We start from the raw sequence: 25,308 nt of genomic DNA on the forward strand, positions 1-25,308 counted from the left end.
TTTGTCTATAAAATTGTTATAAGTACACCTCTGCATAACACTGTATCCTTATTAACGTATAAGAGAATAAAAAAAGAAAGAAATATGGACCAATTTACAACAAAGAATAGCTTTATTAAATGTAACAGAAAAGATTTAAAGTGCATTCTAAATTCAAAAAAAATTTAAAAGAAAAATAAAAAAGCATGTTCCCCGAGGTCAAACGCGACCTCCTTGACGGAGCCACGGGGAGCGCCCCACTATTTGAGAAACACTGGGTTAAAGGAAGTTTTTTTGTGCTTTATGAAGAAATGCGAACATTTCCGCGCAAGTTTTTTAATTACTGTCGGATGTCGGTTTCCACTTTTGATTGTCTGCTGCAGCTGGTGCAATGCCACATTGCACACCGATCAACCAATATGCGACTTGGTGTTAGCCCCGAAGAGAGACTACTTGTCACTTTGAGGTAAGGAAACAGTAGTCGAGTGTGCGCTTACACCGGTGTTATGCACTGAAATGCCCCCCCGCCATGGATTGCCACCCCTACATAATCGTTATCAAATATTATATTAGAACATAAATTAATAGGTTCATGGTTTACAAATTACATGAGACAATAAAATAAAATAAGCAATAAGAAAATATATGTATATGAAAACATAAAAATATTAATATTTTTTCATATACAACATGTAAACTTATATATATCCGGTCCTCCGAAGCGTAAAATAAACGCGCAGAAAACGAACTGGAAGCGGTTTCCTTGCGTTCGTTGGGTTTTGAACGCCAAGAAAAAGCTGCATGCAACGTTTTTTTGATGTCGTATAAACGCGCAGCCGGAGAAACGCACGTCACCAAAGCCCGTGTGAACACTCTCATTGACTCCTACGTGTAGAAAACACTCGGCGCTTGATCCGCGCTCACCGGACGCTACGAACGCAAAAAAAACGCTCGTGTGAACAAGGCCTCAGTTTCACATTCAATACAAAGAACATCATTAGCACGTATGTATCTCGACCTTCCAGACGTGTCAGGCTAAGGTGTCATCAATGGAGCAATTAGGACTATAAGCAAACTGGAGTGGATCCAGAATCTGGATGTTACATGGGCCTTGACCAGTCTCTCTTTATGCTCATCACCACTTCTTGGCTGCTAGTCATCGCGACACACAGCAGTTGACTTCTTTGGTACTGGCATGATAGAAAGACAGCCTGCATAGTTTAGAGGGTTGTTTAAGATGTCAGTGACGATGTACAGTGGTGTGAAAAACTATTTGCCCCCTTCCTGATTTCTTATTCTTTTGCATGTTTGTCACACAAAATGTTTCTGATCATCAAACACATTTAACCATTAGTCAAATATAACACAAGTAAACACAAAATGCAGTTTTTAAATGATGGTTTTTATTATTTAGGGAGAAAAAATCCAAACCTACATGGCCCTGTGTGAAAAGGTAATTGCCCCCTGAACCTAATAACTGGTTGGGCCACCCTTAGCAGCAATAACTGCAATCAAGCGTTTGTGATAACTTGCAATGAGTCTTTTCAGCGCTCTGGAGGAATTTTGGCCCACTCATCTTTGCAGAATTGTTGTAATTCAGCTTTATTTGAGGGTTTTCTAGCATGAACCGCCTTTTAAGGTCAAGCCATAGCATCTCAATTGGATTCAGGTCAGGACTTTGACTAGGCCACTCCAAAGTCTTCATTTTGTTTTTCTTCAGCCATTCAGAGGTGGATTTGCTGGTGTGTTTTGGGTCATTGTCCTGTTGCAGCACCCAAGATCGCTTCAGCTCGAGTTGACGAACAGATGGCCGGACATTCTCCTTCAGGATTTTTGGTAGACAGTAGAATTCATGGTTCCATCTATCACAGCAAGCCTTCCAGGTCCTGAAGCAGCAAAACAACCCCAGACCATCACACTACCACCACCATATTTTACTGTTGGTATGATGTTCTTTTTCTGAAATGCTGTGTTCCTTTTACGCCAGATGTAATGGGACATTTGCCTTCCAAAAGTTCAACTTTTGTCTCATCAGTCCACAAGGTATTTTCCCAAAAGTCTTGGCAATCATTGAGATGTTTCTTAGCAAAATTGAGACGAGCCCTAATGTTCTTTTGCTTAACAGTGGTTTGCGTCTTGGAAATCTGCCATGCAGGCCGTTTTGCCCAGTCTCTTTCTTATGGTGGAGTCGTGAACACTGACCTTAATTGAGGCAAGTGAGGCCTGCAGTTCTTTAGACGTTGTCCTGGGGTCTTTTGTGACCTCTCGGATGAGTCGTCTCTGCGCTCTTGGGGTAATTTTGGTGGCCGCCACTCCTGGGAAGGTTCACCACTGTTCCATGTTTTTGCCATTTGTGGATAATGGCTCTCACTGTGGTTCACTGGAGTCCCAAAGCTTTAGAAATGGCTTTATAACCTTTACCAGACTGATAGATCTCAATGACTTCTGTTCTCATTTGTTCCTGAATTTCTTTGGATCTTGGCATGATGTCTAGCTTTTGAGGTGCGTTTGGTCTACTTCTCTGTGTCAGGCAGCTCCTATTTAAGGGATTTCTTGATTGAAACAGGTGTGGCAGTAATCAGGAAATTGACCTCAGGTGTGATACACCACAGGTAGGTGATTTTTGAACAATTACTTTTTCACACAGGGCCATGTAGGTTTGGATTTTTTTTCTCCCTAAATAATAAAAACCATCATTTAAAAACTGCATTTTGTGTTTACTTGTGTTATATTTGACTAACGGTTAAATGTGTTTGATGATCAGAAACATTTTGTGTGACAAACATGCAAAAGAATAAGAAATCAGGAAGGGGGCAAATAGTTTTTCACACCACTGTATGCTAATTGGTCAGAAGTTTTCTCTGCGCACAATTAACAGTTGCAAAACAAAGTAAAAACAACAGAACAGTTATTTATAACAGTAGAGAACCCTAATGTCCAGCCTAATTACAAATATACAGGCAGAAGACAAGGGTAGGAAGGAAAATACAAACACCAGGTAGTGGGATGTTGGAGAAAAGGTCAAAAGTATTGGGTTAACATCTGGTCATCGGCCAGTGCACAGGTGATGAAACAAGGGCAGAATGTTAGAAATCTGATCAACGTTCTTAAAATACAGGTATCTGTTCTCTCAAAAACCTTTGATTTAAAAAGCACTCTGAAAAAAATGTGAGGTATTATCAATTAAAGACTGCCCTCTAGAGGAAACTCGTAGTATCCCAATCAAATCAGTAGTGGAGCACTCAGATCCAACTGCACAGCCACAACGTGCGATTACACCAGCAGTTTCAGGGCAGAAGTGACATCACAACATGTCTATACTACACGCTAACCACATTAATCTTAAGTTGCCCCAGAAGTTAATTGACAGACAGCATGCCAGGGAGAATTTCAGAGGTCTTGAAAAAGAAAGAAGGGCCAACACTAAAAACATGGACTCTTTGCATAAACTTCATGTAACGGTCCATAAAATCCTTTGAAACTTCTGTAATGCTTGTAATTCTACTTCAGTATACCATAGAAAAATCTGACACAAAGATCTAAAAACACTAAAGCAGCAAACTTTGTGAAAACCAACACTTGGGTCATTCTCCAAACTTTTGGCCACGACTGTACTTTCTATTAATCAGTCTGATGAACAGGATTGTACTGAGTGGCCTGTTCAAGTGAAAATTGCTCCAATGAATAAATACATTTGAGGTAAGGCAGTTCTACTCTCTAATCCTGGTGCCAGAGAATGGCGACACATTCCCTGTTGATAAGCCAGTGCAAGTAAGAATTTCACTGGTCCCTGTACACTTAACATTATTGATCTTGTGATTTGTGAGAGCAAAACATTTTCAGGAGAAGCAGGGATCAGTGTGCAGGAAATAAAGTAGAAGCCACCAAAAATGGAGGTGGATGTTTAGCTCGGATGCACAAGATGGACCGATCTTTCCTTTTATCCTGGACCAGAGAGGTCCCCAAGCTTTGACTGGAAAGACAATCATTTTTCTTATATTTGTGGTGGGCTTGCTCGGAATATCTTCCAAATTCCTTATTCGTCATCCTGGACTGTCATTTTCAATCTTTCCATCAGGTCAAGAGCAGGACAGTGGCACAGTAGTAGCAATGCCGGCTGCTCTCTGTGTCCATGTGGATTTCCTCCAGGCACTTTAGTGTCTTCCCCCATTGCGAAGCCATGCATCTTAGGTAGACTGGCAATTCTGAATTGACCCTGGTCGTGTGCGTGTCCAGGGACTGTTCTCACCTATTCTTGCCATGATAGGCTACAGCTTCCCTTTGACCACAATCTGGATAAGTGAGTTTAGAAGATGGATGGATAGAATCCAACATCTGATTTAAACTTTGTCTTCTTTCACCACTGGGAATTTAAGCAACAAAGTAGTCAAACAATTACATTAGGACTCCATACTGTTTCAACAAAAAGTCCAAAGATTTTAAATATTTTTTTTTATATCTGCTGTATATTCAGATAAAAATGAATGAAGCCAAAAATAGTCCAAAGAGAGTCTTAGGATTAAAAGAAAGAAAATTATTTGAATCTGAGTTTCTTTTTTCTTTTTTTCTCTGCTCCGACTTCCACCAATACTTCTTCAGAAGGCTGTTCTGTAACTTTTCTCAACTTCTTGGGTTGCGGCAGGCTTTCTTCAACACCTGTAAAGAAAAGTGTTGTTTAAATGTGTTATTTTGCCTTCATGTCACTATAGGCAGACATTTTAAATTTATTTGGTTAGAAGTCTCTGCAAAGTGACTTCACTTTAGGATCAGTGAGGGCATATTTTAACACTAGAATTACTAGAGCAAACGAAAAACCTTGTAAATCCAGCCCACCTTAAATCCCTTCGCACCTCCCCATCAGCGTCTTTTGTCTTCTAAAATGTGTCGATAAGCCCAAGCAGCCTTCTATACCCATCAGCACCATCACCTCAGAACGGGCAAGAAACTCTCCCAGTCCCTGCCTTGATTGATTATCTGGGAGTGAGCTACCCAGAATTGTAAGGGGAAATAATTTAATGTGTGTTTTGTGTGTATAACAATCTATGTAAACACATTGTTAAAACAGAAATGTTTTTCGTGTTTTAGTAATAAATAACAAAATGTAGACATGAATTGTATAATGTGTGAAAGCTGATAGCCAAATCAAATAAACACTTTCACAGAAGGTGCAAGTACTATACAACAGCTGCCATGGTGCTGTGTTTAGAGCTGCCGACTTATAAACCATCTACAGTCATTCCCAGTTTCAGATAAAAAAATTACCGCGCCAGATTTCTTTGGGATGTGTTATATCGTGATGGAGACAGAGAATAAAAGTGGAAAAAAAAAAAGCTAACTTTTACAAGTCCTATAAATGTACTCCAGCTGTTACAGACACAAATCAAATGTATGTTTTTATTGTATAATATTAAAAATAAGAGCAGCTCAGTACTCAGAATGGTAAATTTGCCGGGGAGCTGGTTTAGAACTCGTGACCTTCGGATTATAAGTTGCCGGTTCTAATCACAGCACCATGGAAGCTCTTATATAGTACTTCCACCTTTTGTGAAAGTGTTTATTTGATATATGGCCATCAGCCTTCACACATTATATAGTTCATGTCTACATTTTGTTATTTATTACTAAAACATGAAAAACATTTGTTTTAACGATGTGTTTACATAGATTGTTGTAGACACAAAACACACATCAAATTATTTCCCATTCTGAGGCGGTGGGAGGATGGTATAGCAGGCTGCTTGGACTCAGACACATTTAGAAGACAAAAGACGCTGACGGAGAGGTGCGAAGGGATTTACAGTGTATCCGGAAAGTATTCGCAGCGCATCACTTTTTCCACATTTTGTTATGTTACAGCCTTAATCCAAAATGGGTTAAATTAATCTTTTTCCTCAGAATTTTACACACAACACCCCTTAATGACAACGTGAAAAAAAGTTTACTTGAGGTTTTTGCAAATTTATTAAAAATAAAAAAAAACTGAGAAATCACATGTACGTAAGTATTCACAGCCTTTGCTTGATACTTTGTCGATGCACCTTTGACAGCAATTACAGCCTCAAGTCTTTTTGAATATGATGCCACAAGCTTGGCACACCTATCCTTGGCCAGTTTTGCTAATTCCTCTTTGCAACACCTCTCAAGCTCCATCAGGTTGGAAGGGAAGCGTCGGTGCACAGCCATTTTAAGATCTCTCCAGAGATGTTCAATCGGATTGAAGTCTGGGCTCTGGCTGGGCCCCTCAAGGACATTCACAGAGTTATCCTAAAGCCACTCTTTTGATATCTTGGCTGTGTCCTTAGGGTCGTTGTCCTGCTGAAAGATGAACCGTCGCCCCAGTCTGAGGTCAAGAGCGCTCTGGAGCAGGTTTTCATCCAGGATGTGTCTGTACATTGCTGCAGTCATCTTTCCCTTTATCCTGACTAGTCTCCCAGTTCCATCACCACAGCATGATGCTGCCACCACCATGCTTCACTGTAGGGATGGTATTGGCCTGGTGATGAGCGGTGCCTGGTTTCCTCCAAACGTGACGTCTGGCATTAACACCAAAGAGTTCAATCTTTGTCTCATCAGACCAGAGAATTTTGTTTCTCATGATCCGAGAGTCCTTCAGGTGCCTTTTGGCAAACTCCAGGCGGGTTGCCATGTGCCTTTTACTAAGGAGTGGCTTCCGTCTGGCCACTCTACCATACAGGCCTGATTGGTGGATTGCTGCAGAGATGGTTGTCCTTCTGGAAGGTTCTACTCTCTCAACAGAGGACCTCTGGAGCTCTGACAGAGTGACCATCGGGTTCTTGGTCACCTCCCTGACTAAGTCCCTTCTCCCCCGATCGCTCAGTTTAGATGGCTGGCCAGCTCTAGGAAGGGTCCTGGTGGTTTTGAACTTCTTCCACTTACGGATGATGGAGACCACTGTGCTCATTGGGACCTTCAAAGCAGCAGAAATTTTTCTGTAACCTTCCTTAGATTTGTGCCAATTCTGTCGCGGAGGTCTACAGACAATTCCTTTGACTTCATGCTTGGTTTGTGCTCTGACATGAACTGTCAACTGTGGGACCTTCTATAGACAGGTGTGTGCCTTTCCAAATCATGTCCAATCAACTGAATTTACCACAGGTGGACTCCAATTAAGCTGCAGAAACATCTCAAGGATGATCAGGGGAAACAGGATGCACCTGAGCTCAATTTGGAGCTTCATGGCAAAGTCTTATAAAATACTTAAACATGTGCTTTCTCAATTTTTTTATTTTTAATAAATTTGCAAAAATCTCAAGTAAACTTTTTTCATGTTGTCATCATGGGGTGTTGTGTGTAGAATTCTGAGCAAAAAAATTAATTTAAGGCTGTAACATAACAAAATGTGGAAAAAGTGATGCGTTGTTGATGTGATGAGTTTTTTGTTGGCTCTGGTAATTCTAGTGTTAACTGTTAGAACACCTTTACTTTGCCTGCATGGCCAAAAATGGTAACCCCTGCACTTTACTCAAAAAATGCACCATTCTTCCTGAAAAGTACTAAAATTAAAGGTCAATCTTTCATCAGCCACACATCCATTTCTATGGTTTGCAATGGAACATAGCAAAAAAAAAGGCAGTGAAAAGTTTAAAAACCTTGCTTATTCTACAAAGACATTCCAAAATTCGCTGGTATCCCGAAAGTTGCCGGTTCGAATCCCCATCAATGCCAAAAGAGATCCTACTCTGTCTGCTGGGCCCTTGAGTAAGGTTCTTAACCTGCAATTTCTCCAGGGGCGCTGTACAATGGCTTACCCTGCACTCTGACCCCAAGGGGTATGCGAAAACTAACAAATTCCTAATACAAGAAATTGTATAAGGCGAAATAAAGAAAAAAGAAAAAAAGGGGCCAACAGAAATTATTGGAACCCTTTAGAGATAGGAACTGAATCGTAGTGATGCTTCATGCAGACTAATCTCTGGTGTCCTCAATCTTATAATTACACATTGGCAGTTTAAATGGAGAAAAGTCCACACTCAGCTGGTCTGTGTCATTTAGTGCGCATTTACATGCCCACATAACCGAGTTCAGGTGAATGTGTTAAAGCAGCAACTGAGAAGGCCCCCATACAGTTCACTCCAAAGAGGTGCCCTGTCCAGGAATATTTCTTACATTTCACCTAGTGATCTCAGGATACACTCCAGCTGTCAGTAACTTAGACTTGAATTAATCATTTTTGAGAATTCAGGTATGCGTGTAATAGGGTGGTCCACAAACCAATGCAAAAAGTTTGAGTGTGTAGAATCATTTCTCCACATGTCTTATTTTTGTCAATTAGGCAATAGCGTGCTTATCTGCCTGATTGTAAAACATTTATAACATTCTGAACATTTTATTTGCATTACTATGTGCATACCTTTGTGCAGGGTTCTTAACGTGCTAAGTGATTAGTAAGCAATTAAAAACAAAAACAGAGAACTTTCTAGAACTAAGGTGGAGTTCCCAGAAAATTCAAATAGGAGTTTCTATTTTACTCTTTTTTCTTTTTAATGACAGAGTCTTAGCAGAAACAAAATATTGCAAAGTCTGCAGCGGGCACCGACACCAGACATTCCAAGGTGTCTTAAACAATGAATCTAAATGGCTGAAGTTGGAGGATATGGTAACAGAAAGAACATCTTTCTTTAATTTCCCTATGGAAATAGGCAAAGAAAGGTCTCAGTCATTTCTCAAAAAACCAAAACAACATTGCACACATGATACAAAGTTCAACAAATTATGGCAACTGTCGGCACGCACTGACAGTAGGAAACGACACAGCTGCAAAACAAGTTTCACTGAAAAGTACAATGATATGATAATAAAAGATGAGGAACAGAAACAAACAGTTTATTCTTTGAATGGTCCAAACCATCGCAAGAATTTCCCAGCTTTATCAAAATCAGAGCTAAAGTTGTAGACCACCTTCTTCATCATTTCACATTTTTAAGTGGGATTGATAATAAATATTTACAATTATACAACACTCTTCTCATCACTCAAAGTGCTTCAGTCAGTGGATAGCCACTTCAACTACCACTAAAGTGACAAGGTAGCATCCACCTGAATGATGAAATGGAAGCCATTATTGCGCCAAGTATGCTCACAGCACATTAGTTGTTAGGTGGTAAGAGTGACTAAGCCGTGGTGGGCAATATAGGTTGGACAGCAGGATACACCCTACTCTTTCCGAAGGATGTCCAGGGATCTTTTTACGGCCAAAGAGAGTCAGGACATCAATTTTACATCTCATCCAAAGCACAAAGCCATTTTTACACCATAGTGTCCCTGTCACTGCACTGGGGGGATTGGTATCCATATTCAGACCACAGACCATAGGGTAAGTGCCCCCTGCTGGCCTCACCAATACTTGTCCCAGCAGCAACCCAATCTTTTCCTAGATGGTCTCCCATCAGCCAAACATGTTTAGCTGCAGCTGGATGACCTCTTTACAAGTGCATATGGTACAGCTGCTGGATCGATGTGCTTGATCAGATGATAGTGTGTGTGTGTGTGTCCACACACAATCATATACACATACACACTTACATATTTATGTATTTATTTAGTTAAAGAGCTTCTGTAAAAAGCCAAATATACCCCAGGGAATAAATATCTATTAACATTCTCCATACAGCTTGGTCCTGCGTCTCCACTGCAATCAAACCCTTTTCCTTTAGAACTTCTTTACTTTATCCATCCACCTATGCTTTGGAGCTGTAGATGGAACAATTGGAAGAAAGCATTGAGAGTACAGTGTGTTTGAAGAAATAAAGGTGAAGGTTTCAGGCAAGTATTTTAAGACCATGGTAAGACCAGCAATGACATATGGAATCATAGCCTGGGCAAGAATGGGAGCACTGGAGTAGAATTTAGATGCGGCAGAAATGAGAATGATGAGTTGGATCGGTGGAGTTACACAAAATAGGTCAGAATAAGAAATGAGACCATCAGAGGTACAACATAAATGGGAGGGAAAGCACAGGAAAAGTACCTTGAAGCAGCATGGACATGTGATGAGGGAAAACAGTGCATATGTGGGCAAAAGTTGTGGGCGCTTCAGGTCAGATGACATAGAAACTGCCAAATGGAGTGATCTCTACACGTTGCTTATTTTCATTGAAATTGTATGCATGTCTTTGCTATAAATATGATGAAAAAATAGCACTAGCCTTGTGGAGAACTTAAATGGTTTTTTTGTTTTTTTTTTTTTGGGGTGGCACCCCACTCCCCATTTAGTGCATGCATTTTAATTGAACCTTGCATTACTATTAAGTTTATATCTAAAGTCTTTATGTTGCTAACTGCCAGCTTCTGGCACTTTAAAAACAAATGTCACAGATTAGCAGAACCTGTATCACTGTAAACCTGTTGTACCTTCGATTTTTCACAAAAATACACTGATTTTTAGGATGCAAACAGAGTGAAAACCCTCCTCAAATCTGAGAATTATGTGAAATCATGAAGATATTTCTAGTCTCGACAATGTTGTATTATAAGAGGGCAAAACCAACAAAATATGACTGTGCTTAGCATTCTGACAGAAATACATCCCATGCCACATGGCTGATTTTAGGAGTACCTTCAGAGCAAGTTGCTTCAGTCTTCTTTGTCTCCACACTGTCCATCAGACTGGGCTTCCACACGGCCAGGCATGTCAGTCTAGCTGTTGTATTAATTTCACCAAGAAGAGTTGGGCATTCCTGAAACTTAAAATAGAGAAAACAGAATACACTATAACAATCTACAACTCCAGAAAAAGAGGCATTTTAACAAGCAAACAATTAAAAATTAAAAGCAGGGAAACAAAATACCTTTTTAGGGTTAACCCTCCACATCTTAATGAATCCATCGCTGGAAGCTGTTACGAGGATATTACTCTCATGTAGAGCAAAACCACATAAAGCTTTAACTCTACAAAATAATCATATGGCAATTATTAAAAACACCATTGCCAAAACAAATGTTTATATCAGAGGTCATAAAGCTTTCAGATCACCACATGTTACTGCTGAAATCACAACACACTCAAGGCATTCCCTGCACCTCCTTACTATTTGAGGAATGCGTCAACTGCTATCGGTAGTGGTGCCAGGTTTTAAAATGCATTAATTCTTTCTTTACACTGTACTACAGGAATGTTAAGAAAGCACTTGCTGTGGCAATAAACTTACTCTCTTCAATAAAACTACGTGTGTAGAGTTATGCCAGAAAGACACTGGAATTGCAAAGGAAGGAACACAATCAAAATTAAAACATTACTGAATGGCTGTTAAGTTGAGTGTGTAAAAATTCATTAAGTTATTTATTTATTTTTTTAAAAAAAGTAAAGAGACTAGCAAAAAATAAATAAAATGTTGACATAATTTGATGTGATTGTGTTACCCCCTTCAGAACAACACCCAAACATCTGACTGTATCAAGCATGGGGCACGTGACCACTGGAAATGTGTTCTTTTTAAATTTTAGTTATACTCAAGACAATATATAATCAATCCCAGCAACCACTGCAGACATAAAACTAGGAAATTTTACAAAAGTAAGGATATATTTGATTTAACGGCTGTTATAAACAGAACAACTGAGGGAGTCTTTCGGACAGTCCAATTACCTTACATGTTTCGGTTTTAGGGTCTTTAATGATAATATGCCTATCTTCAAAGCTACTGGAGACAATGTCCTAGGTGTGGACAACAGAAGTAGTCGTCCATCTATCTATAGAAAATGTTTGACTCCTCTGAAGAGGCAGCATTATCTTGCCTTAAATTTCTGCAAATGTTACTGGAAGGGATAGATTGTCTCAAGTGTTACTATAATTTTAAAAGAAATCATTTTCTAGAAGAAAGCACGTGCTGCCAGATGCAATGAAATTTGGTTTAGGACACAAGAAGTATACAAAATTACTAACACAGAGACAATATTCCCTAATACTTGACATTATTTCACTAAACATATTGTGATGGATCTTGCACTTTGTCCTGGAATCAATACACACACACATATCTAAAATATAGTGCCCTTCCTATCCATCTATAACATTCAGTGCAACTGTAATTTGCCTTAGTAGTGGGAGCTTTGTACAGTACCTGTTCTCATGTGCTTTAAACTCACACAAAGTCTGCAGAGATTTAATGTCGTAAAGCCTGACAGTTTCTTCATCACCTGCTGCAGCAAGAACAGAATCCTACAAAAGAGTGGAGATCTAAATTTCAAAATCTACCTGCATGTATCATCAAAGATAATGTGGGGGAAAAACCATCAACTTTCTACAATAAACAGAAAACAACAATTCTGCACAAGTACATTAGAGAGAACAGCAGGCAAGAAAGCCATCCAATTTCACACGGCTACTAATTCAATCTTTACCAGTGAATTTCTAAGAGCCTGCAGAAACCATTTCTGGTTCAGGTGTCCCAATTAGTGGCACAAATAAACTGTACTGCAATACTGTAAACTAAGCTGATTTCATAAATGCATTAACAACATCAATGTAAATAAGGAAATACAATGTTTAAAATATTCCCCAGGGACTCATTAGATCCAAATTAATAGATGCACTGTCCAAATTAAATTTTTTGGAAGAATTCATTAATTTCCTGCAATTGCAAACTCTCTTTAAAAGATTAAGCAAACACACACAGAATCAGTTACTCTTAAACCAAAAAAGTAAAGCTAAGTATTCGATAACAAAAAAAAAAAAAAAATGGTTTTCTTAATAAAACCAGGCCAAAATAAAAAATTAAAGATTAAAAAAAAAATCCTTTCGTAAACTAATCCATAACTTTCTTGCATATAGAGCAGTCAATGAAGGTAGTCTGGATTAGACTGCCTCCTACCTGGAAGAGGAGTCAGGAGAGACCCGACACATACCAGAGGGATTCAGCAAGAATGCAGGGACACAGGCAGAAACTCGTTAAGGGTAAATATCACACAAATGTTAGGACGTTTTTCTTCAAAGAACCATATAAATTAATACATTCAGAAGTATTGTGGTAGACAGCAGGACTTTAATGACTTACAACAGTTGACTTGACGATGTTCTGGAGAAATTAGGGGGAAATAATTAACAATCTTTGTTGGGCCGAATGGCCTGTTGTTGTCAAAAATGTTCTGCCCTGATTTTGTCTTCTATCTGGTCTTGAAAAATCTGCAGTACCCGAGACAACCGAGCAAGCAGGAAATCACCAATGGGGACTGCACTGAAACTTGATTTTTACAACCCAACAATTCATCCACTTATGAATAATACTGCTCATTTCCTATCCCTGTAGATTAGATCTATCTATTCATATACTGTATACACATACCCACATAGACACAGTATATTAAAACCCAATCAATTGCAGTGGCTCAAACAAAATCACGCATCTTGACTGTAACCCACATATTAAAAGTTAGAAAATGTACGCATGGAAAAATTCAGGTGCATTCTGCATCCAAGTTAACCAATATGAAAGCTAGAGCATGTTACATTTTGTTTTAATTCATCCAAGAGTCAGTTATCACATTTTTTAACAGTGATTCACATTCAAAAACAAGAGGGATATTCTTTAACAGACAACATTAAAAACATGCTTTTTAACAGCACTTTACAAAGTAAAAATGGGTGGCTCAGTAACTCTTATAGACAGCAAAGTCCAATTCAAGCGATGAAAAATGGCATTGTTTGATGTGTGTTAATGGTGGAGGATCTGTGACTGTTATTTAAACAAAACATTTTTTAAGAATCCTCAATAAAAATAGTAGGCAATAATTACCAAAAGAAAAAAAAAAATCACAATATAGGTATTATTTAAAACCAAGTAATATGTTAAAATTATACAAATTAAGAATGTAAAATGGAACTTTTCTTCTTATACAATACACTACCATAGCTGTCCGTTTGTCTGTCCAGCATTTTAAATCACCTGTAGCTCGCAAACGGTTTGAACTATTGACCTGAAATTGGGTACACATATACTATGTGACCTCTACTGTCCATTTTCAGGGTGACGATTTTTATTTTATTGTAGAATCAACTCCCGGCAGTGCACAGCAGGGCAGCCATGCGGCACATGCGTAGGGCTCTATTCTCATCCCTACCACCTTCACTGTCACTTCCTCTACCTCTTCATATCTTAAATCATTCTTGAGGCAGATTGAACACTTAAGTGCCAGCTTAGGTAAAAAAATTAAAGGAAAACATACTAAGTAATTGCAACACAAAAAATTGACTTAATCAGTTTTAACGCAAAAAGATGCTGATGAAAGAAGAGAAGAACCGGACCACTAGAGTGAAGAAAACAAGAGCTGCTCAGAAAGCAGCAAGCATTTCAACCTCTGAGCAAAGTAATGCTAAATGTATAGAGAATGAGAATGAAAACAAAGTATTCACTGCACATTATCGTACACTACGTCGTTACTGGAATTATATAACAGGAAAGCCAAAGGTGACACTGATTTTACAGATTTTAATTTCAGTCTTAAGATGCACAGTAATTAAGCATAGATAAACTGTAACAGCAGCTCAGTCTGTTATTGCTTTACAGTAAAATGTACTCCTTCAACACAGAGTAAACTGTAATCCTGCCATGTCCCTGCTATTTGCAATATTCTTTTCATGAATCATTGAAACTAAATACTGCAGTTCAGTCCTTATTGAATGAAAATCTCTCAGATCTTCCGGCCCTATATAAACTGCAGTGCACTATCACTTATGGGAAATGCACCTTTACCATGTAATTAATTGGGTCAAACATTATTTAGCTGCAGGTTGATAATGTATAGTCATTTTAATAATAATATACCGATATCAGTTCAGTCATTTTTTTTTTTTACATAATTAGTTTCCTCTTTTTTTGTACTTTTACAGTTAACTAACCTACAATACAGCAGAAGGGTGCTGGTGAATGAGCTGCTTATGCAAGCCCTTTCCCTGATATTGTACTGGGGATTCAAACGGCTAGTGGACAGGTAAAAAAAAAAAATTTGAAAATATGCAAGTTGACGTAACCTCTGTCATGGTAAAATTGAAATAATAATCTAATCCGTAATTGGAAATCGAACTGAATATTTCTCTGTTTAAAGATAGGCAAGTTCACCAAAAGGAGATTTTGAAATTTTAAAACTTTGTACAGCATGATCTGTTTTCAACTTTGCAATAAACAATCAACTGTTTAAACAAATCTCTTGAAGAATAAGCGTGCCAAACGTCAATAAGAATCAGTCCACAGATGGCAGGGTTGTTTCACGGGAAGACGTATGACTATTGCATGCTTTTTGCATAATATGTGAACGCATCCGAAAATAAATACTGCAAAATGATCACTATGAAAAAAGAGTCTGTATGAAAGATTAGGAAACGTGATTTAAAATGTCCACAAGAAACTAAACTTAACAACATCCAGGAGACTGGCATCAAAGCTAATGGTCTTTAATCTCTGCACACAAGTTAACATGTGCTCTGCAATGCTGCATTAATTTAGAAGTCAAAGTACAGCTGGCTTTTCATGTATACTCACCGTTACAAATTTAACTGCCAAGACCCTCTTTGGGTGAGAAATTGTTCCAGATATGGATGCAGTTTCCAAGTTATAAATATGGATTTTGTCATTCACAACCACAACATATTTTTCACCTTTGGGACACCACATAACTATGTGAGAAGCTTAAGGGGGGGAAAAAAAAAAAAAGTACATAGATTAATTTTTTTCCTGGAATCAATTAGTGAAAATGTTTAGAATTTTCAGTTCTAAAAATACTTGCTTTGTTTTATGTTCTTGATGAATGCAGATCTGCCATTTATTAAATTCCATGTTCTGAAAAAGAAAGCAAAATTTCATCAAGTAAGCTGGAATGCTAAATATGCATTTTATCCCTTTCTACAAATTATATTATAATATATGGCGATTACCGGAGAGTTTTGTCCGTCCCCACTGACAAAGCAAGCTTTCCAGATGGATGCACAGCAAGCGAAGTCACATGACCTCTAAGAATAAGACAGGGAAGAAAAAAGGGTTACTATATATATATATATATATATATATATATATATATATATATAAATAAAAGTTAGCGAAAAACACATGAAAGTAAAACAAGAGTTTTAGTGTTAACTTTTCTGCCTATAAAATGACTCTTGGCCTACCTCATTTTACTCCTTGGTAACTGTTTCAGCACCTGGCAGTCCAAATTCTGGTTTCCTTAAAAGTATTACTTCAGATTTGCATTGCTTTGCTACACTGCATTTACTTTTCCAGTTACATTCTTCCCCACCTCTGTTGTATCAGAAATGTCTCTGCTCTCCATGAAAAATTTAAAAAATTTCTTTATCACCACTAGGCATGAATGAACCCCGCAAGTCTGGTGAAAATTGCAAAACTGCGAGGGAACTTCATCGAACTCGGAAAAATGAAGTCAACAGGAAAGGAGGAACTGAACTAGTTTTAAGAGGACTGTAATGGTCTTTTGAAAGTCCCGGAAAGCTAGAGAAGCATCTACAAACTATGTTAGATGGATTATTGTGGCCAAAAATGTGACCTGAACTATCAATCAATCAATCAATCAACATTTATTTATATAGGACATATTCATACAAAAAAATGTATGAAGCAGGCAGCACTCTACTTCAAACAAGAAACGACAGAGATGGAACATCAACGTCCACAAAGAAAATGTGGCATCGCCACAAACCAGCAATAAGTAAAATAAATATATCATTCCGGAGTTAAAATTGTGCAGAGTACGGATTGGTCATACCATGCAGTGACAGTGCCTCGCTGGCCCATTCCATATTTTATAAGTTGCACTCCTTTGTTTTCTTTTTGTTTCTGATCAATACGTGCAGATGCTTTACACTTTTTCTTCTATCAAGAAGTTAGAAACGATTTGTAAATAGTAATCAATCTTTCACTACTATTATTTCAAAGGATCTAATGTGCTTTCCGAGTGTGGAAGATAACGGGCTCCTTTAATATCTGGCGACAAGTGAATGAAAGTACAGGGATCAATGTGATATACACAACGGCAGCGCTTGACTTATCCTGGCGAGCTCTGTATGAACTTCACATAGTGACGCCTTCATTTACTGCTGCAACTCTGATCTGCCAGCTTAGTCAGAGGCACAGCATACTTAATCCAGCAGTGAAGACGCCACATACATATTGGACCAATTAATTGTATTTTAATAATATTCCCATTGCGGGATCTAACATACCCTCTCAAATAAAAATACTGAAAGTTTTTTTTTTTTTCCTTTTAAAAAGCACACACGGGTATACAGCAAACTGGGAAGCAGCACTGATGGGGTAATGACATCATGCATGCGTGTATACGCAGTAACTTTTTCATGTATATTAGAAGCAGATCATGCAGTGCCACATGTGGTGGAGTACAAGTCTGCATGCAATAAAGTTCTGCATATTGCAAAAGGGTTGTGCAAAATGACTGCTACAGCTCTTTGACATCAAGCTTTATGGGGAGTGGGAGTTCGTCTTAACTGATCATAGGGCATCTTCAAGAAATAATTTGGCAAATTTGTTACGAAAAATGTTATGGCGAATTCCACCAGTTGACCATAGTCACCTAATTTATAAACCACAACGGCTCAGTGACATATAAAAACATATATATATCTCTCAGTATTTTGGGTAGAATATTATAATGTAATCCTACATTAATCCTCCAGCTTACTGGTCAATGTGAATGTACAGCATATCTTGTATGGACACTGCCAGCTATCTTTACATTGTCTTCGAAAAATATAAAGAAAAATTAGAAATAACAAATCAGATCATCCCATAGCTCAATTCTAATATTTTGTTCAGATCGGAACTGCCTGTCTTGCCGGTTCGCATTGATAAGTATAAGTGACCTGTATCTAACTGTAGTGTAAACACAGAAACAGCATACATGCACACATGAATACGTTTGTGTGTGCACGAGACATCTGTGTCACCAACAATAAAAAAAACAAATGGTATTAACACCAACACACTATTAGCTAGTGTATGCATCAGATTTTGCTGTGGAGGACAGTAAAGAGTTTACCACCTGTAAACAATTTGTTTGAGCAGGCGAAAAAAAGCTGGATGGCTAGCTTTTGTTGTTTTCACATCTATTACTGGCTCTGAAGCACCAAAGGATGTGTCGTGATAGAAAAGATGGTGGGTTACAAGAAGACAGTGACCATTTTAACAGCTGTAGCTCTTCTCCTCTCTTGTTTTGGCACGCTACCAGTGCTGGCTAATGAAGACAGCGCTCAGCCCATGCTTAAAGGCAAAAGTCCACATAAATTCTAATCCAATTGTTCTCATTCAAGTCACATGGCCACAAATCCGATACATTTCCTATCCAGGACCACATATGAAAGTGACTCAAATCTGATTTGAAATGACTGGATTTCTGTTTCCGCACAGCCCTGAAAACAGATTTGTATCACATTAAGGCCAAATAAATAATTCTGATTTGGGTCACATCTGCCTGGTAATGTGAATGTAGCCTTTTATCATTTTTAGTATGCATACTTATCGCTAAAAAGCAGAAGAACTAAAAAAGGCTGTTATGGCTGCTCAAAGAGAAGAGCAAACAATCTTCTTCATTTAGTTTATATTACATAGTATCTCCCTACAATGAACATTATCAAAATGCACTTTAATGCAATTAAAACACCACAGAATACAAAACAAAATCATGCCACTTCAGAGATGTAAAGTGTTCACCATTGGCCTTCCTGTGCTAATTCACAAAGACAATTAAAAACAAAGTTAGGACAAGAAAGCTATTACGATCCAAATACGTGGTAATCCTGCTTACACATGGGCTTTGATGGTTTTTAAACACTCCCACTTCTTCGTGTTCCAAACGCAGATGAGTCCATCCTCTCCACCGCTAAGCAGATGTGTACTGCCGTAGAACTCCAGACAAGTTATCGTACCTTTTGGAGAAAAGTTAAAGTCAGTCTTAAAGTTACTCCACATCTGAACCTTTAAAAATGATAGCATTAAGACAGCATTCACTCCCCTTGGAAGTTTCATATTGTATTGCTGTTCAACATTTTCTCACGAGAGTTAAATTTGACTTTTTCAGCTATGACCAACAGAAAATGACTCTTTAATATCAAACTGAAAACACATTTCAACAAAGAAATCATGATTAATTAATGATGTACAACACTAAATAACTGAATGCTTAAGTATTCACCCCCTGCAATATATATCACACCTAAGTTATCATTGGTGCATTCAATGGGTTTAGAACTCACATAATTAGTTTAATGGAGATTACCTGTCATGTGCTTTTGGTATAAAGGCACCTGAATGTGGAATGCCAACTTGTGGCAAGACAGTATGGCGACAAACTTCAAAAATGAAAACAAAAGAGCACGCCAAGCAACTCCGTGAAAAGCCCATGTCATGGGATGAAGATGAGAAAGCACCCATGTCAGTAAATATCTCATAACATCACTCAAGAAGAAATGAAGTGTATGGCGCAGCTATAAAACTGCTTAGAGCAGACAATCTACAAAACTGAGCAACTGCCTCAGAAGAAGACAAGAGAGGACGGCCGCTAAGAGACCTCTGAAAAAGACACAATTACGCAGTGGAGAGGCTGTGCAGCAACAACTGTTGCCCAGTTGCTTCACTAGTTACAACTTTACGAGAGAGTGGCAAAGAGTCAAAAATAAACAAAATGAGGCTTGGCTACAGTTTGCCAGAGGACACATGGTAGACACTGGAGTCAGATGAAAGAAAGTTCTATGGTCTGATGAGACCAAAACTGAGCTTTCTGTCCACCAGAGTAAACACCATGTTACACCAACAAAAAACACATCAATACAGTAAAGCACCAAGGTAGCAGCATCAGGCCGTGCAACAGTCCTGGAAAGCTTGTGAGGGGGAAACAAATGCAGCAAAATATGGAGAAGTCTGGTAAGAAAATCTTATGAAGCCTGCAAGAAACCTGCAGCTTGTGAGAAAGCCAGCAAGACAACGACTCGATGCATAGAGCCAAAGCTACATACGAACAGCTTGAAAGAAATGTTGTCCTGGAGTACCCGAGTCAGAATCCTTATCTCAGTGCAATTGAGAGTTTGTGTCTAGACTTGGAAAAGGCTGCTTACTTGCAATCCCCCTGCAACCTAACAGAACAATTTTAGTTAAAAAAAAAAAAAAAACACAAAAAGGCTGTGTTCAGATGCAGAGACCCCTGTGTACACAGACTCACTGCTGGCGTGGCTACCATCTACTAAATACTCTGGTACACCCATGAGCTCAGAGCTATGAAAGCCACTAGCCGGCACCCTGAGCGGCATTAGAAGAAGACAGGCCTCAAAGTTCACGCACAGCTTTACACTGAGCACATACTTAAATACTGAGATGTTTTTAACACGTTTCGCTCCAACTATTATTCCTCTCTCATAAATGGTGCCAAGTCTAGGCCTAGAACTCTTTTTAGGACTGTTAATAAACTATTCCTAGCATGCCCTAATACAGCTAAAAAGAGCCAGGCTTTCTTACATTTCTTTGATACCAAAATTGATCAAAGCGATCCCAGTTTCCCCTCCACACCTCAATCACTCACGCATTCTGATCTGCCATCTCCATCAGCAAGACTCACTTGTTTCTTGCCATCTCTGAACTTATTGATAAGTCTAATTGCTCCTCCTGTTTGCTTGGTCCTGACCCTACTCCTCTGCTCATCCATAATTAGTAATTCTTGTTGCCTCACTGATAGACAGGTTTTCTTTTCAGGTTCTGTCCCTACTGCCCTCAAAACTGCTGCAGTTACTCCAATCCTTAAAAAAACCTGACCTGGATCCTCTTTCTCTCTCTAGTTACAGGTCTATCTCCCTTTTTTGGCTAAGGTGATGGAACGCGTGTTTGCTACACAACTCTGTGCTTTTCTTCTAGACAATACACTATTATGAGCCTTTTCAGTCTGGCTTTTACACACAGCACAGCACTGAGTCAGCTCTTCTCCGTGTAGTTAATGGTCTTCTCCGGTCTGAAGAGTGGTTCACTTAATATTCTCCTCCTTCTTGACCAAGTGTAGCATTTGCTCCCAGCTAACTCACTGACTGCAGAACTGATCTTAAGCTATGGATGGAAAATAACTAACTTTCTCAAACAAAGCCAATGAAACTGAAGTGTTACTGGTAGGCCCAAACTCCCAACTTTCTAAGGCATCCAATTTCTCGGTTTCTCGGATGGTACACTTGCCAGACCTGTTCCTGTTGTCAGAAATCTTGGTGTTTTGTTTGATTCATCACTTAACTTTGAGCTACACATTAGGTCTCTTTCCAACATTTCATTCTATCATCTCCGTAACATCTCCCACCTTCGTCCAGTTCCTTTCTTTAATGATGCTCAAATTCTGGTTCACTGTTTCATAATGTCTTGTATTGATTACTGTAATTCCTCCTCATCGGCCTCCCTGCAAAATCTATACAGAAGCTACAGTATACTCACAACTCCTCACCCACACAAAGCATTCTGCTCACATCTCCCCTGTTCTCTCCCGGGTGCCAGTTCTATCAAGAATTAAATTCAAGATTCTGCTTCTCACCTTCAAAGCTCTACATAACCTTTGCCCCTCTCTAATCCTAGCTCCTTATACTCCTAGTCACTCTTTCAGGTCCTCGAGCAGTCATCTCTTTACTGTCCCACGCACCAGACTTTCTACCCTGGGAGGCAGGTCCTTCAGTGTTATGGCCCCTCAACTCTAGAACTCTCTTCCCAAGTCTCTCCGAGATTGTTCCTCTTTCTCCACCTTTAAATCTCAACTGAAAAGTTTCCTCTTCTACAAACCTTTGTCTTCTGTGTATTTTTTTTTTTAATCTGTATGTAAAGCGACCTTGGGTTTGTAAAAGGGTCTCTATAAATGCAACATTATTATAATTACTCTCTTCTTATGAAATCAATTACTTAGTGTTTTATATTTGATTACGTTAGGACACTTGAATGAGATTTGTTTTCACTTTAACATCAAAGAGTATTCATTTGTTGATTTGTGACAAAAAAAATGCAGATCAGGTGAATACCCTTCGGATCCAAATACATTAATTTTTCTCTTGAACAAACCTGCTTAAAGAAATTAACCAATTCTGGACAGTCCACCAATTTCTCTTTCGGCACATGCTCAATTTGATGGATAACATTGCCTACATATCTTTGGGATGTAGGAGAAAAAAAAAAACGAAGTACTTAGAGCTCAAAGTACTGAGGTAGGAAAAGATCCCATGAGTGCACAGGGAGAGGAGTTAACTCTGTATTTGGTTAGAATCCCAGACCACTCGCTTCCCATATCCTATAGCTTGCTTAGATAGATAGATAGATACTTTATTAATCCCCAAGGGGAAATTTGCATACTCCAGCAGCAGCAGCATAATAATAATTCATTACATTTATATAGCGCTTTTCTCAGTACTCAAAGCGCTATGCACACAGGGAGGAACCGGGAAGCGAACCCATAATCTCCTTACTGCAAAGCAGCAGCATTACCACTGCACCACCTGTGAGGACGCATACGGATACAAACAATATTACTTAAAGAGTGATAAAAATGCAGTGCAAGTTAAAAAAATGCAAGGTGGAGAGTGCGAGACAGGTATAACAGACAATAACTTTGTATAATGTTAACGTTTAACCCTGGTGCCCCCTGGGGGGAACTGAAGAGTCGCATAGTGTGGGGTCTCCTCAGTCTGTCAGTGGAGCAGTACGGTGACAGCAGTCTGTCTCTGAAGCTGCTCCTCTGTCTGGAGATGACACTGTTCAGTGGATTCTCGATGATTGACAGGAGCCTGCTCAGCGCAGGTGCAGCAGCACTAAGCCACTGTGCCACTAAGTCATCCATCATCTTAAGCAAAGCCAAAACAATAAACACCTCAGACTACCCAAAGAACAAGCAGGCAAAACTTTAATGCAAATAAAAAAAATCCCAAACCGTCATGGTGTAGCAAGGCTCCATGATCCACTCTTTTCTTCATGTCATATAACTGAATGGACTCATCCCTGCTTCCTGTTGCTATGTAGCGTTCATTCACTGCAACTGCAGATACAGAAGCAGTATGTGCATGGTGGGTAAAGTCTGGCACTGGATTCCATGTCTGTCAAAAAAAAAGAAAGAAAATAACAGGCCTTTACTCTCAATCAACATGCAAAACAACAGCAATTTTTTTTTTTTAAATCCATTGGTTTTCTAAATCCAGGTAAATGCCCGGAAATACGAAATTTTGATAAAATGAAAGTGATCAAAACAAATGTCAGTCAACAGGGGGCAGGTTTTGGAGGTTGTCATAACCAGGCACACCGAACCTCACCGTGGCTGTACTGTAGTTGTTACAAATCGTCACGTTTGCCTGGTAGGTCACTGCTGTCCCCGTGTTATAAGAAGTTACCCTTTTACGAATCTCAACTTTACACGCTGGTCTTTTGCATTCAGTCGCAAATTTAAACGCACAAATCAACTTTTCAAAATTTTGCCTTCGAATGGGTTCACCACCGCGCTATATCAATGAGTGAGAATAAACAATTTTAACTAAGCGTCCCCTTCAACTCATTGTATTGTTTGGAGGATGGCCGGGTGTCCCGCATTTCCGTTCTTTTTATAAGACGCAACTTGCTTTAAGAGAACACGTCTCGCCTTTCACCCTTGAGCAGCACTAGTTAATGTCTCGCATTTGAAATATCTAACCGTCGGTTACTGCCAAGATTATGAAGTTGTCATTCACGAGTTAAATGTCGTTTAAAACCCCGACAAGTTTATATAACATTTGCAAACTAAAACTTCTGCTTGTTTGCGACTGCAAATATGTGTAAATCAGAATGACACACTTTTAAAACGTTTTTTTTCCCACAACAGATTCTTAATGAAAAACGTAAATGCTAGACTTTTAATTCTCAACTAACCTCCTCCGTTGTCTGTACTCGAAACCCAAGTGCTACTTGCTCATAGCAGCCCGCGACCAACAGCACTTCGCCCGCCATGTTTCTGTAACCCACGTGGGTTCCACGCCAGGGGTCCTTCTAGAGTAGCAGCTCTGGGTTGTGCATTCACTGTGAGGACCGAATTTGCGCCTTTATTATTTGTCTAAATCAAACCGTGTCACAGTCTAACTGATGATGAGCTAAAATCATAAAAGTTTGTCTTTTAGAATAACATGAACATTTTAATGTTTGTTATCATTTTTTCAAAGAATAATTAAATAATTAAATAAAAATATTGGACAGGCTTTCTGGAAGGCACCTTTTAGAAGTAAGGGATCTATCACATAAAGCATAGTAAAGGATTTCGGTTGTGAGAAGCTTTTGCAGAGATTAATGAGAAGTGGGTTTTAAAGGTGTATCTGTATATTTTTTTAACTAAATGAATATAGTGTTGTGAATGTTTTTTGGAGATAGAAATGAGCAAAACTAAGCAAATTGCCAGTGGATAATAATTGGGTAAAACAGTGCTTCTGAAACTGGTGACCTACTGCTGCAGGTTTTTGTTCCAACCAGATTCATAATCAGTGACAACATCTGGTAACTCTGATCTCATTTAATTAGCGGGTATTTTTTCCTCATATTCTGCATTCAGAAAAGCATTGCAACATAGTTTTTACGTTTATGAGACATTTAGAAATATTTCCGTTTTTTGCTATTTATTTTAAATGCTTAACTCTCTTTTTGATAGATAGATAGATAGATACTTTATTAATCCCAAGGGGAAATTCACATAATCCAGCAGCAGTATACTGATAGAAAAAAAAAAAAAACAATATTAAATTAAAGAGTGATAACAATTCATGTAAAACAGACAATAACTTTGAGTAATGTTAGCATTTACTCTCCCGGGTGGAATTGAAGAGTCGCATAGTATGGGGGAGGAACGATCTCCTCAGTCTGTCAGTGGAGCAGGACGGTGACAAAAGTCTGTCACTGAAGCTACTCCTCTGCCTGGAGATGACACTATTCAGTGGATTCTTCATGATTGACAGGAGTTTCCTTCATGCCCGTCGCTCTGCCACGGGTGTTAAACTGTCCAACTTTACTCCTACAATAGAGCCTGCCTTCTTAACAAGTTTATCCAGGCGTGAGGCGTCTTTCATCTTTATGCTGCCACCCCAGCACACCGCCGCGTAGAAGAGGGCGCTCGCCACAACCGTCTGGTAGAACATCTGCAGCATCTTACTGCAGATGTTGAAGAATGCCAACCTTCTCAGAAAGTATAGTCGGCTCTGTCCTCTCCTACACAGAGCATCAGTATTGGCAGTCCAGTCCAATTTGTCATCCAGCTGCACTCCCAGATATTTATAGGTCTGCACCCTCTGCACAGTCACCTCTGATGATTTTTTAATCTTTTGTTGATTTCGTTATA

At 38.9% G+C, this 25,308-nt stretch overlaps 1 protein-coding gene across 1 annotated transcript; it reads right to left on the reverse strand.

The window, feature by feature from the left end:
• Positions 1-3,898: 3,898 nt before the first annotated feature.
• pak1ip1 (PAK1 interacting protein 1) lies at positions 3,899-23,976 on the reverse strand. Its single transcript, XM_039754027.1, has 10 exons — positions 23,859-23,976; positions 22,894-23,056; positions 18,766-18,886; positions 15,866-15,940; positions 15,718-15,770; positions 15,474-15,619; positions 12,060-12,157; positions 10,788-10,887; positions 10,556-10,682; positions 3,899-4,635 (listed from the first exon to the last, which is right to left on the reverse strand). The coding sequence occupies exons 1-10, from the start codon at positions 23,934-23,936 to the stop codon at positions 4,514-4,516; spliced, it is 1,083 nt and encodes a 360-aa protein (XP_039609961.1). The 5' UTR covers positions 23,937-23,976; the 3' UTR covers positions 3,899-4,513.
• Between the last annotated feature and the right edge of the window lie 1,332 nt (positions 23,977-25,308).

The sequence above is a fragment of the Polypterus senegalus genome, chromosome 5 (genome assembly GCF_016835505.1).
Source record: "Polypterus senegalus isolate Bchr_013 chromosome 5, ASM1683550v1, whole genome shotgun sequence".
In the NCBI taxonomy this organism is placed as follows: Eukaryota; Metazoa; Chordata; class Cladistia; order Polypteriformes; family Polypteridae; genus Polypterus; species Polypterus senegalus.